The following is a 21,111-nucleotide window of genomic DNA, read 5'->3' as shown; positions in this document are numbered from 1 at the left end:
GTGCATATATTAAAAGAAGAAAGATTTCAAATTGATAACCTCATCTTCAGTCTTAAGAACCTAGAAAAAGAAGAGCAAATAAAATCCAAAGGAGGCAAAATGAAGGAAATTATGTAGATTAGAATGAACATGTATGAATCACGGGCCTCCCTGGTGGCTCAGCGGTAAAGAATCTGCCTGCCAATGCAGGAGTCATGGGTTCAAACCCTGGTTTGGGAAGATGCCACATGCAGTGGAGACACTAAGACGCCACAGCTACTGGGCCTGTGCTCTAGAGCCCGGGAGCCATAACTAATGAATGCCACATGCCTAGCGCCCGTGCTCCACAACAAGAGAAACCACTGCAATGAGAAGCCTGCGCATCACAGCTAGAAAGTAGCTCTCACTAGCTGTAACTGGAGAAATCCTGCATACAGCAGCAAAGACCCAGCACAGCCATAAATGAATCTTAAAAAAAAAAAAAAAAGAAAATATATGAATCAGAGAATAAAAAAAAAAAGAGAGAAAATGAAATCAAAAGTTTGTTCTTTGAAAAGATCCAAAAAACTAGATAAATTTTAGCTAGACTCACCAAGGGGAAAAAAAGGGAACATGTAAATCATTATAAATTAAGAATGAACCAGGGAGTATTACTATCAATCACACAGAAATTAAAAAGGACCATAAGGGAATATTATGAACAGTTATATGTCAACAAATTAGATAACCTCGATGAAACAGATAATTTCTTAGAAAAATAACCTACCAAAATGGACTCAAGCAAAAACAGAAAATCTGAACAGAACTACAATAAGGAAAGAGACTGAGTCAGTAGTCAGAAAACACCCACCAAAGAAAAGCCCAAGCCTATTTCACTGGTAAAGTCTAAAAAAAACATTTAAAGCAGAATTAACAATAAGCACTCACAAACTTAAAAAACAACAACTTCAAAACAAGAAGCTTCCTTGGTGACTCAGCAGTAAAGAAGCTGCCTGCTAATGCAGGAGACATAGGTTTGATTCCTGATCCAGGAACATCCCACATGTTGTGGAGCTACTAAGTCTGTGTGTCACAACTATTGAGCCTGTGTACTAAAGCCCGGGAACCAAAACTCCTGAGCCCCCGTGCCCCAACTACTGAAGGACACACACTCCAGGGCTTGTGCTCTGCAATAAGAGAAGCTACTGCAGCGAGAGCAGCCCCGGCTTGCCACAGCTAGAGAAACCCTGCGTGGCACTGAAGACCCAGCACAGCCAAAAGGAAGAAAACACAAGGAGGATCACTTCCCAATTCATCCTATGAGGACAGTATTACCTTCAGAAAGAAAGGCGAAGATATAATAAAACTACAGACCAGTACCCCTTATCAATATAGAAGGAAAATCTTCAACAAAATACTAGGAAACTGAATCCAGCAACACAGAAGAATTATACATCAAAACCAAAAGGGATTTATCTGGGGAAGGCAAGGTTGGTTTCCTATATGATTATCAGTCAATGCAATACACACGTTAATAAAGAAAGAAAACATATGGTCCTTTCATTATACATAGAAAAACCACATGGCAAAACCCAAAACCCTTCCATAATAAAACCATTAACAGGGACTTGCCTGGTGGTCCAGTGGTTGAGACTCTGCCCTTTTACTGCAGGAGGTACAGATTAGACTAGCTGGGGAACTAAGATCAGGCATGCTCTGTAGTATGGCCAAAAAGTAAAACAACAACAACAACAACAAAACACTAAACAAAATAGGAATAAAAGAGAATTCCTCAGTCTGACAAAGAGCATTTATAAAAATCTCAGAGTAAACATCATCCTTAATGTTGACCAGAAAGATTTCTCCCTAAAATCAGGGATAAGACAAGGATACTCATTCTTACCACTTCTATTCAAGACAGTACTGGAGGTTCTAGCAAGGGTAACTAGGCAACAAAAACAGATTAATGACATATTGGAAAACAATCTCTATTTGCAGAGGACACATTATTCTACATAGAAAACACCAATGAACACACACAACTTAAACATACTCAAACTTACAAACAAGTTCAACAAAGTTGCAATGACCAAGATAAATATGAAAAAAATCAGTACATTCCTGTACAGTTCAGTTCAGCTGCTCAGTCATGTTAGACTCTGTGCAACCCCATGGACTGCAGCACGCCAGGCTTCCCTGTCCATCACCAACTCCCGGAGCTTGCTCAAACTCATGTCCATTTAGTTGGTGATGCCATCCAGCCATCTCATCCTCCATTGTCCCCTTCTCCTCCTGCCCTCAGTCTTTCCCAGCATCAGGGTCTTTCCCAATGAGTCAGCTCTTCTCTTGCTACACTTGTTAGTCTACACTAACAAGGAATAGTCCCAAATTGAACTTCAGAAAACTAGTTATGTCATTAAAAAGAATAAAGAATAAAATACTCAATATACTTTTAACAAAAGAAGTACCAAACTACAAAGAGGTGGAAACTACAAACATCACTGAAAGAAATTAAAGATGACCTAAGTAAGTGGAAAGACATCCTATGTTCATGGATTAGAAGATTTAATATCATTAGAGTAACAAGATTCCCTAAATTCTTCTACAGTTTCAATGCAATCCCTCCCCAGGATTCAAGTTGTCTAGTTTCTTCTTTTGGGCAGAAACTGACAAGCTGATCTGAAAATTCGTATGACCTAAAAATAATACGCTTGAAAAGGAAAAAAACAAAGTTGGAGGATTCACACTAATTAGACAGTGTTGTAGTGGAATAGAGAGAGACATAGGTTCAGTGTCCAGAAATAAACCCTTACATTTATAACTTTATCATTAAAAAAATTAAAAAATTTTTTTTTCCTTTATGATTAATTGGTTTTTGCCAAGGGTGCCCAGACAGTTCAGTGGAGGAAAGAATAGTCTTTGCAGCAAATGGTATTAAGACAACTGGATATCTACAGGCAAAAGAATGAAATTGTACTGCCTCAACACCATGTACAAAAATTAACTAAAAAATGTTCATCAAACTAAAAGAACTAAAATTATGAAACTTTTAGAAGAAACAAAAGAGAGTAAATATTTTGTAACCATGGGTTAGATGACAGTTTTAGATATATGAAAAGAATAAGGAACAAAAGAAATAAAAGATAAATTGAATGGTTTTGTCAAAATGAAAACTTTTGTACCACAAATAATACCATCGAGAAAGTGAAAAGCAAGTCGCAGAATGTAAGGGCATGCGTGGAAAACATAAGGGACTTGTATTCAGAATAGACAGAGAAATAGTAATAAAATGACAAGTGACTCAATATTAGAATGGGCCAAGGATCTGCACAGATATTTCTCTAAAGAAGACAAACAAATGGCCATCCGGCATGTGCAAACTGCTCAATATCAGTAGCTGTTAGGCAAATGCAAACTAAAATCACAGTGACATAACGCTTCACACCCATAAGACGGCTATTACCAAACGACAGAAAACAAGTGTTGATGAAGATGTAGAAAAACTGGAATATGATCTAGGTGCAGCCACTAGACGCAGATGCAAAATGGTGCAGCCACTTTCGAAAACACTTTGGCAGTTACTCAGAAGCCTAAACAGAGTTACAACATGATTTAGCAATTGTACTCCTAGGTATATACACACCTAAGAAAATGGAGGAAACATGTTGACACAAAAATCTGTACATTAATGTTCACTGCAGCATTTTTCATCATGGCCAAAAGAGCAGAAACAATCCAAACGTCCAACAACTCATGAATAAACATGTTGTACATGCATATGAAATACTGTTTGGCCATAATAAACAACTGACTCATGCTACAAAATGAACCCTGAAAAAATTAAGCGGAGGCTAGGAAACGACTGTTAACGGGCATGGAGTTTCTTTCTGGTATGAGAAGAATGTTCTGGAATTAGGGGTGATGGCTGCACTTTAAAAGAATGAATTGTAGGGCTTCCCTGGTGGCTCAGTGGTGAAGAGTCTGCCTGCCAATGCAGGGACACTGGTTCGATCCCTGGTCCAGGAAGATCCCACAGGCCTCAGGGCAACTAAGCCTGTGCACCATAATTACAGACTCCTGTGCTCTACAGCCCAGGAGACACATAAACTGAGCCCACGTGCTGCAATTACCGAAACCCATCAGCCCGAGAGCCTGTGCTCAACAAGTGAGGCTATCAAAGAGAAGCCCGTGCACAGCAACTGGAGAGTAACTCCAACTCGCCACAACTAGACAAAAGCCTGTGCAGCAACAAAGACCAGCAGAGAGAAAAAGGGAAATAATTAAAAAAGGAATGAACTGTGAGGCATGTAAATTTTATTTTTTGACCAAAAATGAGACACACCCTGGGAAAGTAAGAAAACAAATTTTAAAAACCTGACAAATTTTGAAAATCCAGGATCCAACATAGGGAAAAAAATATCATGGCTGCATCTGGCACAGATATATTACACATACGCACCCAGAAAAGGGGGAGCAAAATTAACTGAGCTCTGAATGAAAGATTATTACTGGGACTTCCCTGGTGGTCCAGTGGTTAAGAATCTGCCTTGCAACACAAAGGAGGTGGGTTCGATTCCTGGGAGGGAACTAAGATCCCATATGCCACATAGCAACTAAGCCTGAACGCCGCATCTAGAGTCCATGTGCCTCAATGAAAGACCCCACACTGCACAATGAAGATCCGTATGCTGCAACTAAGACCTGAGACAGCCAAATGAATAAATATTCTAAAAAGCTGTGAAAAGTTTTATACCCAAACAAGCTGTTATTCCTATACAAAGGTGACAGAATGATAATCTCAGATTTGCTAGAACTGAAGAGATGCACACTGCTGAAAAACTATTGAAAAATCTATCCAAACAATATAATTATTTAAATTAATAAACTCAGTTATATTGAAAAGACTTGTGACCAATACTGATGCTTTTAAAAAACATACAGTGATTTTGCTTATAATATGAAAGAAAAATGTTATACTTCTTGAAAATAAAGCCAATCAATACAGGAATAACACTTCGAGAATAAACATAAAATTCACAAAATAAATATTGGTACATTGGGGGAAGTGTGCTGTATGTGGGGAGAAGTAGGGCAAGCACAACCAACTTCTTAATTCTTCGTATAATAGTGGAGTCAATAGATACTAACTTCATTTCTGACAGTGATACATTTGAGACAGTAGCTTAAGCAAATTTGTTAGTTACACGGCTGCTAAATTAGCAAAAAAAAAAAAAAAAAAACTCAAAGAAATCATATACCAATGAAAAAAACTGAAAACTGTAAGAAATCACTAAAAATGATAAGAAACACTGAAGAACCAAGACAATTTTGGAAAAGAACAACAAAGTTGGAGGATCCATACTTCCCGATTTCAAAACAGTAATACAACAGTGAAATACTGGCATAAAGACAAGTACATCAATGGACTAGAATAGACAGACAGAAATAAACCTTTGTGCCATATGGTCCCAGGATCTATGATCAAAGGATCTCTGACCCTTGACAAGGGGCCAAGATCACTCAATGGGAAAAGAATAATTTTCTTAACAAATAGTGCTGGGAAAACTGGATATCCACACTCTCTTAAAAAGAATGAAGTTGGAACCTTACTTTATAGCATATACTAAAATTACCTCAAAACAAAATAAACACCTAAAACCATAAAATTCTTGGAAGAACACGTTAGGGGAAAGTTTCATGGCACTGGACTTGGTAATGATTTCAAAAGTATAGGAAGCAAAAGTCAACAATTGGTACTGCATCAATATTAAAAATTTCTGTGTATCAAAGAACACAATCAAAAAAGGTGAAAAGGCAACTAACCAGTTGGGAGAAAAATTTATAATATGTGATAAAAGGTTAATACTCAGAATATATAAAGAACTTCAACAACTCAATGACCAAAAAATAAACAACATGATTCAAGAATGGACAAAGTATTTGGACAGACATTTTTCCAAAGATGGTACGTGAATGGTCAAGAAGCATGTAAAAAGATGTTCAATATCAGTAATCATGAAAGAAATGCAAAGCAGAACTGTAAGATATCACTTCATACATATTAGGATGCCTCTATTAAAGAAACAGAAAATAACAAGTGTTGGCAAAGATGTGGAGAAAGTGGAACCGTCTGTCTTGTTAGTGGGGCTGTAAAATGGTATAGATACTATGGAAAACAGTACAGCAGTCCTCAGTTACAAACAGAACTGCCACGTAACTGAGCCACTCCCCTTCTGGATGTATGTCCACAGAAACTGGAAGCAGGGTCTCGAACGGGTATCAGTACACCCATGTTCACAGCATCATATTCACAACAGTCTAATGGTAGAAGCAACACAAGTATCTACTGATGGATGCATAAACAAAATGTGGTATACACATACACTAGTCAGATGGTACAACACTGATGATCCTTGAGGAAATGCTAAGGGAAATAAACTTGCTACGTAAGGATAAATACTGTATTCCACTTACATGAGGTAACTAGTGTAGTCAAATTCTTAAGACACAGAAGGTAGAATAGTGGTTGCTAGGGGAGGAGCATAAGGTGGTATGTATTTAATATCACTGAACTATACCATGCACAAAAATAAATTCAAAACGGATTAAAGACAAATGTAGGAACTGAAACTACAACCAAAAAAAGACAAACCTTCCTGAAGGAAACACAGGCAGGAAGCTATGTGACACTGGTTGGTCTCAGTACTTTTTTCTGGATGTATCCTCTCAGGCGTGGGAAACAAAACCAAAACTAAATAAATGGGACTACATCAAACTAAGAGCTTTTCCACAGTAAAGGGAACCATCAAGAAAAAGAAAAGGCCATCTACTGAACGGGAGAAGATAACTGCAAGCAATTTATTGGAGAAGGGGTGAGAAATGAAAATATACAAAGAACTCAGACAACTCAACATAAAAAAACTAAACAACCTGATTTTCAAAATAGGCAAAGGATCTGAATAGACATTTTTGCAAAGAAGACATGCAGATGGCCAAGAAGCACATGAAAAGATGCTCAACATCACTAATCATCAGTAAAGTAAAAAGCAGAAGTATAATGGGATATCATCTAACACATGTCAGAATGACAGTTAGCAAAATACAGCAAATAACAACGTGGAAAAGGATGCAGAGGAAACAGGATGCTCATGCACTACTGGTGGGGATGGAAATGGGGGCAGCCATTACGGAGAACATGGAGGTTCCCCGCAAAATTAAAAATAGAACTACCACATGACCCAAGAATTAACTTATGCATATTTTTCAAAAGAAAACAAAAACACTAATCTGAAGAGATAAATCCACTACTACATTCACTGAAGTATTATTTAGAATAGCCAAGATATGGAAGCATAAGAATTCTTATCACAAGGAAAATATTTTTTATTTCTTTAATTTTGTATCTATAGGAGATGATGGATGTTCACTAAACATACTGTGATAATCATTTCATGATGTATACATCATGTGAAATGCCAGGGTGAATGAATCACAAGCTGGAATCAAAATTGCCAGAAGTAATAACAACCTTAGATGTGCAGATGAGAACACCCTAATGGCAGAAAGCGAAGAGGAACTAAAGAGCCTCTTGATGAAGGTGAAAGAGGAGAGTTAAAAAGCTGGCTTAAAACTCAACATTCAAATAACTACAATCATGGCTTATGATTCCATTACTTCACGGCAAATAGAAGGGGAAAAAATGGAAACAGTGACAGATTTTCTTTTCTTGGCTCCAAAATCACTGCGGATGGTGACTGCAGCCATGAAATTAAAAGACAATTGCTCCTTGGAAGAAAAGCTATGACGAACCTAGACAGTGTATTATAAAACAGAGCCATCACTTTGCCTACAAAGGTCCATAGTCAAAGCTATGGTTTTTTCAGTAGTCATGTATGGATGTGAGAATTGGGCGATAAAGGTTGAGTGCCAAAGAATTGATGCTTTTGAACTGTGGTGTTGGAGAAGATTCTTGAGAGTTCCTTGGACCACAAGGAGATCAAATCAGTCAATCCAAAGGAAACCTGGATATTCACTGGAAGGACTGGTGCTGAAGCTCCAATTCTTTTGCTGCTTGATGCGTAGAGCTGACTCACTGGAAAAGACCCTGATGTTGGGAAAGACTGAAGGCGAGAGGAGAGCAGAGGATGAGATGATTAGACAGAATCACCGACTCAATGGATGGGAATATGAGCAAACTCCAGGAGACAGTGGAAGACAGAGGAGCCTGGCCTGTTGCAGTCCACAGGATCACAAAGAGTTAGACATGACTTAGCGACTGAAGAACAACAAATAAAAGATAAGTCATTATGCTGTACTCAAACAGATATGCCAATTATATCTCAATCAAACTGGAAGAAAAACATCATAACACTTGTACACTGACAACTACAAAACACTGCTGGAAGACATTAAAGATCTAAAGAAATCAAAAGACATTCTGTATTCACGGACTGGAAGACAATATCATTAGGATGGCATTAAGCCCTAAAGCAAATCACCTATTAAATGCAATTTATATCAAAATCCCAATGACATTTTCAGCAGAAATAAAAAAGCTGATCTTAAAACTCATATGGAGACATAAGACCCCGACTGGCCAAAAGTGTCTTTAAAAAAAAAAAGTTGTAAGGCTAACACTTCTCAATTTTAAAATTTACTGGTAGTCTAGTGGTTGAGAATCAGCCTTCCAATACAGGGGATGTGGGTTCAATCCCTGGTCAGGGAACAAAGATTCTACTGCTGTGAAGCAACTTAAGCATCAAAACTACTGATGCCTGTGCTCTACAACAAAGGACGCTGCATGACGCAACGAAGACCCTGCTTCCCACAACTGAGACCCAAGGCAGCCCAATAAAAACAAACAGATAAATATTTTTTAAAAACCCCAAAACTTACTACCAAAACTACAGTAATCAAGTCAGTGTAGTAATGACATATAGATATGCGTGTAGATCAAAGGAACAGAATTGAGAGCCTAGAAATAAACCCTCACACCTGTGGTCAGTTGTGTCAGCACCATTCATTAAGGAAAGAACAGTCTCAACACCTGGTGCTGGGACAACTGGATACCTATGTGGAAAAGATGATGTTTGACTTCTGTGCTGTGCTGTGCTTAGCTGCTCAGTCATGTCCGACTCTTTGCAATTCTATGGACCATAGCCCGCCAGGCTCCTCTGTTACTGGAGATTCTCCAGGCAAGGATACTGGAGTGGGTTGCCATGCCCTCCTGCAGAGGATCTTCCCAACCTAGGGATCAAACCCAGGTATCCTGCAATGCAGGCAGATTCTTTACCATCTCAGCTGCCAGGAAAGCCCAAGAATACTGGAGTGGGTAGCCTATCCCTTCTCCAGGGGAACTGCCTGACCCAAGAGTCTAATCAGGGTCTCCTGCATTGCAGGCGGATTCTTTACTAGTTGAGCCACCAGGGAAGTCTGTTTGACCCCTACCTCATACCATCCAAGATGCAAGTGAAAGAACTAAAAGTATAAAATTCTTGAAAAAAATAAATGAACAAATCCTCATGACTCTGGATTTGGCAACGGCTTCTTAGATATGACACCAAAAGCACAAGCAACAGAAGAAAAGACAGGCACCCTGGGGCTCCATTGAATGTACAATGCCATGCAGCAAAGAGCAGTGAGTGAGCAGAACACACATTTGCAGATTACACATCTGGTAAGATTCCACAATCCAGAATATATAAAGAACTCTCACAACTCAAAATATAAAGGACAAACAATTTAAAAGCGGACAAAGACCTGAATAGATGTTTTTCTAAGGAAGATGTAAACATGATCAACGAGCACATAAAAAGGTACTTTAACATCATTAGTCGTTATGGAAAGGGAAAGGCATAGCAAACCACAATGAAAATGACCGTCAGTATGAGATACAACTTTGTACCTTCTGGGGTAGCAAAAAAAAAAGGTAGACTGTTGGTGAATGTGGAGAAGCTGGAACCCTTAGAAACTGTTGGTGGGTATGTCAAATGAGGTAGCCACTGTGGAAAAGAGTTTGAAGGTTTCTGAATAAGCTTAAAATTATTGGGTTGGCCAGAAAGTTCAAGTTTTTCCATAACCTCTTATGGAGAAACCTGAATGAACTTTTTGGACAACCCAGTACCATATGACCCAGTATTATTTCCAACTCCTACATATATACCCAAAAGAACTGTATGTAGGTGTTTAAAAACTTGTACACAAATGTTCATGTTAGGTCTATTCACAATAGCCAAAAGGTAGAAACAACTCAAATGTCCATGAATGGATGAATAGATAAATAAAATGTCTAAACAAATATTATTATTCAGCCATAAAAAGCAATGAACTACTGACAGATGCTAGGACATGGAGAAACCTCAGATTATCCTAAAGTCAAAGAAGCCTGACACAAAGATCACATATGATGTGATTCCAATTAAATGAAATAATCTGAGTAGGAAAGTTCAGAAACACAAAGTAGAATTCTGTGGGTGTCAGGGACTGGTAGGAATGAGAAAAGAGTGACTGCTTAATGAGGTTTATCCCAGGGTGATGAAAAGTTCTGGGATGAGACATGGTGATAGTTGTAAAACACTGTGAATATATTTGGTAGCATGGAATTGTACACTTTAAAATGATAAAACTGTAGACTTCACGCTATATATTTTACTACACTCCCCCCCACCCCCCTCCAAAATGCTCTATCTGCATCCTTTCCCCCTATCTCCTCTATGGAACAAAATGCCTCAATCGTGTCTTTCCCTATTCTTTGCTTACTTAAAAAAAAAAAAATCTTACTGTACTATTTATACATGTAAGTATTTATACATGCAAGTACCTACCAAAAACTCAATTATGAGAAATAATATTTATGGTAAATGTCTGAATGTTTTGTGCCTTCTTCCCACTAGACTAGTGGTCTCCAAATTGTTTTAATCATTGGGTTCTACTGATTAAATATTTCTGAGCAGAAATTATTACTTATAAATTATGTATTATTGCTGTATTTATATATTGTAAAACATAGACAAAACATAAACTTTAAAAGGTTGATATTCCAATGAACCATTTTGCAAGTACCCTTATTTGGAGAGCACGTCTCCAAATAAATTTTATCTTGGGTTAAAGTGATGGTCTGCATTTACTGACCCTGTAAAATCTGCCTTTATGGAATTCTCTACATTAAGGCCATATCAGCCTCATATGACTATTGTTACTGAGAACATACTGTAAGGAATCCGTTGAGGATTTTGTTACACCACAATGCCTTCTTGAGGACAGATGAAATTTCTCTTAAGTCTTTAAAACCAGAGATATCTGTACTGCTCTTGAAAATTTTTTCTACTAGAGTTATGTAATTGATCACAAAATTCTACCAATATTAACTGGTAGAAAACATAAAGCAAAATTTGTGACTCACTTTTAGGAACCACATCCATAAGGTATCAACCTGTCTTCCCATTACTCTTAATTATTCACTCATTTGTTTTAAAAATCATGTTGTAGCTCACTCCACCCTGGCTTCAATCTAACTTTCTATCATTCCAACTCTTCATCTACTTAAATAAATCATATTACTTATATATGTATGTGTGTATGTACATGTGTGCTTAAAAGAACCTCAACATTTCTTAAAAGATAGGGAGGAATGAATAAACAAAATCAACAGGCAAAAAAGAAGTAGGCAATATTGTTCAGAATGAAGGTCATTCTAAACTTGAAGTTCCACTGTACCAAGGGTATACTCTGCAGATTCTGAAGCATTTAGCAGCAAAGCCTTTCATCCAAAGGGTAATTTGTAAATGAATGTTGATGAAAAGAATGACAACTCACAATAGCACTGTGCTACACTTTCTCACTCTTTTCCAGTTGGTAAGAAATATTATAAGGAGGAAAGGGCAATTGGCTTTTTTTCACCTGTGTGCAAAGCTGAACTAAAGAAGTCCATGAAAAAGGCAGTCACATTGCCAGATGGAATTTGTAGCCATGTACCTGGATGTGTTTCCTTCTGGTGTGCTCTGAAGTAATTTGGGGATAACCTGTATTCAATGCTTTCTTGTTTTTCTTGCTCCGCTTCTCAAGGTATCTCCTCTGATGGTCGGTGATACTGCTGTATAATTTAATTCGCCTGGGTGACAAACAAACTCTTTCATGGCCAAAAGCATGGATCAATCGGGCAGTGTCAATGGTGGAAATTGAGCTGCTCCTCTCTTGCAAAGTCATTTCCTTATCTGTTTGGGTCAATATATCTGATTCCACAGGAGAAGTGGTGGTAGAAAGGATGTTGGTGGCCGTATCTGTGAGCAGCTCACTATCCTCTGACTGTCTAGAATCTGAAGAAGTGTTATTTATATAATGAAAACCTGGCTGTTTTCTCAGAATGTATTTATCAAACTTAAACTGTTCAATTTTAATCTGATTGGACCTCCCAGCTTGATGAGTAGAAAGAATCTTATTTTTCTTAAGATCACCTGTGTTTTTATGGCATTTCTCCAGGCTTTTATACTGTTTCTTTTTCTGAAGCTTGTTTTTCTGCTGCTGCTGTTTATCACCCCATTCCTTAACATCTTGTTCCCCTCTGCTGTCATCCTGTGTACTTTCTGAGGGCTGAAGAGAATGTGTGATGGGATGCTGAAGAAGTTTAGCCAAACGATCAAGTCGCTCCACCAAGGAAAGTTCCTTCTTGGCACTGAACTCAGGTTTCTGTTGCTTCTGCCGTTCCTGATATCTGTTCCAGAGTTCATTCAAACTCACAGTGTGCTCGGTTGTTAGCTCTGGGGTGGCCTTAGGATCCCTTTTTAGATCATTAATTTGTTTGTCAGATTTTGGAAAATCTCTAGCCTGACTTTTAGAAGCATGCTTCAATTCCTTGTTTTCCAAGTTTACATTGATACTGAGGCTCTGTATTCTGGTATAATCTGTCTTAGTCTTTTCCATATGTTGACAAGGGGAAGGAAGACAAGTGTATTCTCTTTGTTTGTCTGGATGATGTTGAAAGAAATCTTTCCAAGAATGCTTCATGAAAACACTTCTTCCTAAGGATTCATGGCAAAAATCTTGATCACTTGATAGGTGCACTGGATGATGAAAGTAAAACTTAGCTGACCTGAATACAGAATGGGTAGTATTTTCAAATTCCGAATGACATTTGGATTCTGAAAAGAAGGAAAAAAAAAAGATTCTGAAGTACTTTCAAAATATCTGCATTCCATTTAGAAATAGTATTCACATTTAATTCTTTATATACAAAGCAAAGACTGAAGGAAATAACAGTTTATATAGGTCAGGGATGCAGTTAGGCAAGAGTGGGCAGTCCCCAAGCCTTTCCTGGACTACAAGGCCGTCAGCTTAGCCTCCCTTTCCACAGAGATGGGAAGGTGGGAGAAGTTAACTACATGATGGCCAGACTGTATCCGTGAAATAAGCTGCCACAATTCTGAGAACAGCCTCAAAGAAATGGGAACAAACTGACCCTGGAACTGAAGATTAACTATACTTAAAACAGTCAAGATGATACTGATCAAACCACTGCATGACCAATTCCAAGACGACTGTCAGAGCTGACTGCAGTTTCTGCATGTAGTCCCCTTTCCCTGTATACACCCTGAAACTTGCCTTTAAAAGCTCTTACCCACTGATTGTCAGTGGGGGAGTCAGCCTTTGGACATAAGTCTCATCCACCCTCCCCCTGGTCTGCTAGCCTCCAAAAGAAAGCAAACTTTCCTTGCCATTAAAAAAAAAAAAAAGAATGGTTTATATAAAGATTCAGAAAATTCACTGCCTGTATAAAGGATTCATGCCGTGTGCCTAGTGCCCAGACTGGCAGGGTAATACTTCAAGAGACTCGGGCTCAAAAGACCCAGATTCTGGGTTGGATTCTGCCACAAACTGGCTGTATGACGTTGAGGAGGGCACTCTGGTTATTGGGATTATAACACCAGCTGCTATCTATCATTGCCTGCTATGTGTGGAATATTATAAGATATGCTTTATCTCTAATTTTTTCTCTTATAAAACTGATAGAGAGGTATTATTAACCTCTTCAGCAAAGAAACCTGAGAATTCATTTTTATCATCAGTAATTAAATGGATAATATTTTCAAAAATGGCAACTCTTTACATGTTTTACAGCCCAGGAAAATTCCTTTTTTGTGAAATATCTTCACACCTCCCTCCACGCAGATGATACCACTCTAATGGCAGAAAGTGAAGAAGAACTAAAGAGTCTCTTGATGAAGGTGAAAGAGTTGAGTGAAGACACTTGCTCCTTGGAAGAAAAGCTATGACAATCCCAGACAGCATATTAAAACCCAGAGACATTGCTTTGGCCACAAATGTCCTTCTAGTCAAAGCTATGGTTTTTCCAATAGTCATGTATGGATGTGGGGCTTCCTTTGTGGTTTAGATGGTAAAGAACTTGTTTGTGATGCAGAGACCCAGTTCGATCCCAGGAAGATACCCTGGAGAAGGGAATAGCAACCCACTCCCGTACTCTTGCCTGAGGAATTCTATGGACAGAAGAATCTGGGGTCACAAAGAGTCGGGCATGACTGAGCAACTAACATACATACACGGATGTGAGACCTGGACCATAAAGAAGGCGGAGCACTGAAGAACTGATGCTTTCGAACTGTAATGCTGGAGAACTTGAGAGTCCCTTGAACTGCAAGAAGATCAACCCAGTCAACCCTAAAGAAAAGCAACCCTGAATATTTACTAAAGCACTGATGCTAAAGCTGAAACTCCAATACTTTGGCCACCTGATATGCAGAGCCAACTCACTGGAAAGGACCCTGATACTGGGAAAGACTGAAGGCAAAAGGAGAAGGGGGCAGCAGAGAGTGTGATGGTTAGATAGCATCACCAAATAAATGGACATGATTCAAGCAAACTCCAGGAGACGGTGAAGGACAGGGGTGCTTGGCGTGCTGTAGTCCACAAGGCTGCAAAGTAAGACATGACTTAGTGACTGAACAACAATGCTCACCGGGATTAAGTGGAAACATGTGGACATTGGTGCCTGGGGGCACACATGCTCTCTCTCTCTTATAGCTCCCACCCCGCCACCCAATCTCATTACCTGCAATATCTATCTGTAAGGATTTCTTTTCTTCTGACCAGGCTTCCTTAGTAACCTTCCTCTTACTATGGATCTCCTCTTTCTGTTTAATGTCAGTCTTTGTGTCTTGTAGTTGAGTTGAGTGCTGTGAAGCAGCAGCAGTACTGGAACCTAAGACAGGAAAAAGAAGACTATAAGTTGACAAAACTTACTTTAAAATACCTTTCAAGCAGCTACCCTGGGTTGGGAAGATCCCCTAGAGAAGGGAAAGGCTACCCACTCCAGTATTCTGACCTAGAGAATTCCATGGACAAGTCCATGGGGTCGCAAAGAGTTGGACACGACTGAGCAACTTTCACTTTTCACTTTCACTAGCATGAGATGACAGTTAAGATGGGTAAACACTGAGAATGAAAGAGAAAGACACTTGGGGAAAGGTGACTACATATGAAAAAAATGGAATCAGCAAAGCAACTCAACATCTAAGAAACAGAACAATTATATAATTTATTTGATTATAGAATTTGTAAGCACTGAAAAGTTGTTTGGGAGCCAATTCTACTATTTTGAAAGACTAGGCTAAAGAGGTTTATTTTTAATTTTTAAGGGCAATGAAAACTTTTTGATGTGGAGATTAACATGATCAAAACTTTTGAAGCACTGATTTAGCTACAGCAAAAAAGGGGGTAAATTTTTGAAGTTTTGCCCAGAATACATATAAGTTCTGAAAAAGAAGCAATACACACAAAAAAGAGAAGTGGCTAATTATACTCCAAAGTATGTTTCAATATTTATAACTGTGGCAGAAACTACCAGCTGTCTTCTGAAACTGATTTTCTTCTGCCTCTAAAATAGAACCTGACTTAGCTGGGCATATGTTTACGAGAATAGAAATTATATTTCCCAGCCTCCCTGGCATCACAGGTTGGTGTGACCATGTGAATAACTGGCTAACAGGATGGGAGGGGAATGATACATTTAAATTTTGAGAAGTATTTAAAGGAAGAAATATACTTTTTTCTTTTCCCGTTTTCCTTTCTACTGGCTGGAATATGGGTCTGACGGCTACAGTATCAGAATGGAGGCTAAAACGTTGAAGCAACAGGAGAGAAAGAGCTTTGTTACCTGGTATTCTATCTTCTTTAAGCCAATGTCTTTTTTGTTCTGTTTTGATCTCTGAGAGCTAAAGCTAATCCTAACTTAAACACACTTGAATAGCCATTTTTAACTAGTACAGTCCTACTGAAGTGTTTTAACTAAGTAGGTAGTTAGGAAGTAAACAAGCTAAATTCTTGAAGAACAAAAGCCTGTGTATGACAATGTTATTAAAGAGCTAGCATCTCATGGCACCAAATATTTTTATCACTAGTGTTTTTAAAAATCCATTATGTGAATTTATGGCAATCAGATTAATTTGTGTACAATATACACAAAGTTCTCCAAAAATATTTCAAAGAGCTTTAAAAACGTTAATTTCACCTGCCAGTGCATACCAAAAGTTGCAGCTAATATTCTATTTCAGATATGAACAAGATGGAGGAGGGTTGAAGACAACTGGATAATACTTTTCTATTTATTGATATATTCATTTTAGAAGGGCAGAAGAAAATAAAAGGCAGATAATTCAGTTCCTCTACCTGTGGCATCTTTCTGCAAGGATTCTTTTTCTTCAGAGTAAGCAATCTTGGTCACTGCCTTTTTAGTGTAGATCTCCTTTTCTTGGTTTTTGTCTGAGAGGTCCTCATCCCCAGTGATGAGAACTTGAGCATCTGGAGAAGGAAAAGGTAACACCAGAAAGTAATACACCACCCTCCCCCAAAAAACAAAACCTCGTTATACACTAGAGGAAAAAAGCATCTCATAGGCTCAACCATGTAAAAGCTGGGGCAGTTCTGAGGACTTCATAACACATGACAGCTTTGGGGAGTTTGGAAACCTTTCCCTATTTTTCTGTGTACAATCATTTTAAATAAAATCTGCTCTTTGCTGATTTGATGCAACAGTAAGGAAAAAAAAAGGCGGGGGGAGGGGGGGTCCAGATCAGGTATCTTTCAAAGTAGAAAAGTAGATCTGAACCACCTTTCAAGTTCTTTGGCCTGTTCAAAGTTTTTGTCACTTAGGGGGCAAATTCTGACATTTCATATAATACTAGAAAAAATTCATATCACCTAGATTATATACAGTACTTATGTAATTTTTAAAAGTCTCCTGAAGTTAAATTTGTCTAATACTTTCTATTTCCTTTTTCTTAGTCATATTTGCTTGAGATTTATCTACTTAATTGGTCTTTTAAAGTGAGTTTTTTTGTGTATGAGTTTTTAAAGTGTATGAGAAAACTTAAGTGCAAAATTATGTTGGTAAATAAATTAAAAATCACCAATACAACTAGGATGCAGTTACCAAGCAGTTAATAATGGTTTTATATATATATATATATATATATATATATATATATATTTTAAACAATGGATTGACAAGAGATTCATTTTCTATCTCTAAGAACAGATATTTTTCAACAAAGCAACAGAAAGGTAACAGAGATTACTAAAAACACCATAATGGACATCAATGCGTCTATCATAAAGCTTAAAAAATAAAACATTACAGATATAGTGATAAAGATACTCTATGTGAAGGCTCAATACCATTTCCAGCAGCAACCTTAAGCTCAATTTAGAATCTGCCAATTTCAAGGATGTTTTTGAATTTAATGTATTGGATTGTTTTGTGTGTCCTTCTTTAAACTTTATATAAAGGGTATAATACTCTGAGTACCTTTAAGTAACTTGTCTTTTACACTCCAAATTATGATTGGAGGATTTACTCATAATGACTCTAATTCATTCATTCTTAATGTTACACAGAATTCTATTCAATTAATGTATCAAGTTATCTGTTGATAAACTTTAGGCTATTTCTATTTTTTTAATATTAAAAAGCATTATAATGAACATTGTTGTAGAATTTCTTTGTAGGTTGTATGAACTGCAAATATTCTCTCAGACTGTGTCTTGTCTTTGTTATGTGTTTTGGTGTACAAAATTTTTTAATAATATCATATTTATTTTATTTTTCTTTCATGGTCTGTGCTTTGCAGGTCTCATTTAATAAACCAGTATTTCACGGTCAGAACACGGTCATCTCAATTCTAAAAGCTTCAAGTTTCCCTTTTTACATTTAACATCACTTGGACTACGCTTTTGCTTAGTTTGCAGTAGGGGCTTCCCTGGTGGCTCAGATGGTGAAGAATCTGCCTGCACTGTGGGAGACCTGGGTTTGTTTGATCCCTGGGTTGGGAAGATCCCCTGGAGGAGGGCACGGCAACCCACTCCAGTATTCTTGTCTGGAAAACCCCCATGGGTAGAGGAACCTGGCTGGTTACAGTCCACAGGGTCGCAAAGAGCTGGACACCAATGAGTGACTAAGCACAGAGCACACAGGGATCTATCAGATTTTATTTTTTCTTACATCTATAATCAGTGGCCAAAACGCTACTGACTAGTTCGCCCCCTCTCCAGGATATGTCATCTGTGGCATATATTAAGTTTCCACATTCATGGGTGTGTTTCTGGTCAACACATTGTTCCACTTTTGTTTATTACTACATATTAGGTCTTAAATATGTTTTACACACACACCCACACCCACACCCACACACACACACACCCACACCACACATGCACACAGTAAGTCTTTTGATACCTGGTATGGCAAGTTCCCTACCTTATTCTTTAAATATACTTCTTGATTTTCAAAAAACACTTGGAATCAGCCTGTCAAGTCCCAGGAAAAACTCTACTGGAATTTTGAGTAGTGATGCACTGAATTTACTTAGGGTTCCTTACTGTAATTCAATGAAACTTAATCATTTTCTATGTCCTTTGTTAGAGTCATTTCTAAGTACTTATTTTTTGTTTTTAAAAAATGTATCTTAAAAATACCTTTTGCATTATGTCTCAGAAGACATATACCAGATATTGCACAGAGAATTCAGTGAACTGTTAAAAAAAAGTGAACACGTACCAGGGTTTTAAAAAACACCTGGCTAGAAGTATATATGCTCTCCTCATTCTTTCTTCCAATCTCCCCCAGGCTGATAATTAACAGCCCATTTTAAATGCAACGGACTACTTATATTTCTGAACTTTCTGTAAATAGAAAAAAGAGCACATAGCCTTATGTCTTGTTTTCTTCTCTCATGTTGTATTTTTAAGATCCATTAAGTGTTAAAATATATTTGTCCTTTACTTAGTCTCACTTTCTGGTTAGTATTCAACAATGTTAATACAATTCATCCATACTACTAGGCATTTGGTAATTTCCAGTTTGAAGCTATTACAAGAACTGCTGTAGAGAATATTCACGTGTGTCTCCTGGTGCTCACGCACATCCTCTTCGGTGGAGTACATAATTAAGATCAGAATTGCTCAATTTGCTCTGTGTAACTTAGTAGATAATGGCAAATTGCTTTCCAAGGTCACTCTCAAAATTTACATTCTCACCAGTAGTGAATAAATACCACTTGTTTTATATTCTTACCAGCACAGTACTGACTTTTTCATTTCAGCCATTCTAATGGATATGCAGAGAGATCTTATTGTGATCCTAATTTGCAAATCCCTGCTGATGAATCAAGTTGAATACTTTTGCATATGTTCATTGGCTATTTGACCTTCTCTTTTATAAAGTACCTGTTTGAGTACTTTTGTCTTTTTCAAAATTTGGATTGCCCACCTTTTTCACATTGATTTTTATCAGTTCATTTTATATTTAGATAGAAGTCCTTTGTGAGATATGTATTGAAAATATCTTCCCCACTCTGTGGCTTGCCTTTTACTCTCTCATTTGGTGGTTAATTAATAGAATACCTTAATTTCATGTGATATATTTGTCAATATTTTCTTTTACAGTTACTATTTTGGGGGGCTGGGGATTCAATTTAATAAATCTCTTCCCATTCCAAGATTATGAAGACATACTCCTCTGTATTGCAGAAAACTGATCTATTTCATCTACCTATGCCTTTCATATTTAAATCTATGAAATATATGGAATTGATTTTGACAAGCAGTGAAGTGGGGGGGGGGGTCAGTGTTCCCCCCCACCCCGTATCCAATTTACGTAACATCATTTTACTAAAAACATCATCTTTCCCCCCACAGTACTGCAGTGGTAGCTTTATCATCAATCAGGTGTCCATATATATGTGAATCTGTTTCTGGAGTCTGCTCTGCTCTGGTCAGTCTGTTTATCCTTGGGCCAACATCACACCGTCTTGATTACTACAGCTTTATAATAAGTTTTGATTTCTTGGTAGTGTAAACCCTATAGATTTGTTCTCCCATTTCAATTTTTTATTATTTATATTTAAGGGTATAACTTTACCCTAAGTATCACTTTGGCTATCTTCTATACATTTTGATATCACAGTTTTAAATATATTTCAACTTCCAGTATTACTTTAACTTCTGAGTTACTTAGAATTACAGTTTTAAATTTTCAAATACATGGTTATTGTATTGGTATATGTATATAATATTAATATATTATGTATATTAGTTTCCTAGGGCTACCACAGTAAAGTATTATCAACTGAGTGGCTTAAAACAAAAGACATTTATTCTCCCACAGATCTGGACTCAAGTGCCAGCAGGAACATGCTCTCTCAAAAGGTTATCTGGGAGAATTCTTCCTGGTCTCTTCCAGCTTCTAATGATCCCTAGTACTCCCTGGCTTAAGGCAGCATAACTCCAGTCTTTGCTTTTGGCCCCCTCTCCTATTCAATAAATACACGGATCACTGGATTTAAGGTCCACTCTAAACCCAGGATGATTTAACCTAAAGATCTTTAACTAATTACATCTGCAAATAACATTACATACTGAAGGTCTCAGTGAACATGAATTTTGGGGGAATACTACTCAACCCATAACACACAGATTTTAGTTGTTATTACAACTTTTTATTGTTGATTTCTAATTTGGCTACAGTAGTCAAAGAAGCTGTTCTGTTTGAACATCAATTCTTTAAAAGCAACAGTTTCATCAATTTTTCTAAGTGTTTCACCTGTTCTTTAAAAAAATGCAAAGTTCTCAATAAATCAAATTTTAAAA

General features: G+C 37.5%; 1 protein-coding gene across 5 annotated transcripts in view; it reads right to left on the bottom strand.

Annotated features, from left to right (window-relative positions):
• ALMS1 (ALMS1 centrosome and basal body associated protein) overlaps positions 1–21,111 on the bottom strand; it is a 190,056-nt gene that overhangs the window by 26,594 nt on the left and 142,351 nt on the right. For all 5 annotated transcript variants that reach the window (XM_069583699.1, XM_069583702.1, XM_069583700.1 and 2 more), the window contains 3 exons: positions 16,636–16,767; positions 15,020–15,169; positions 11,932–13,094 (listed from right to left, as the gene is read on the bottom strand). In XM_069583699.1, coding sequence (XP_069439800.1) covers positions 11,932–13,094; positions 15,020–15,169; positions 16,636–16,767 — 1,445 coding nt within the window. The remainder of the gene's footprint in view (positions 1–11,931; positions 13,095–15,019; positions 15,170–16,635; positions 16,768–21,111) is intronic.

The sequence above is a fragment of the Ovis canadensis genome, chromosome 3 (assembly GCF_042477335.2).
Source record: "Ovis canadensis isolate MfBH-ARS-UI-01 breed Bighorn chromosome 3, ARS-UI_OviCan_v2, whole genome shotgun sequence".
NCBI lineage: Eukaryota > Metazoa > Chordata > Mammalia > Artiodactyla > Bovidae > Ovis > Ovis canadensis.
Note: the sequence above shows the minus strand (reverse complement) of the source record. Positions and strands in the feature narration are given on the sequence as shown.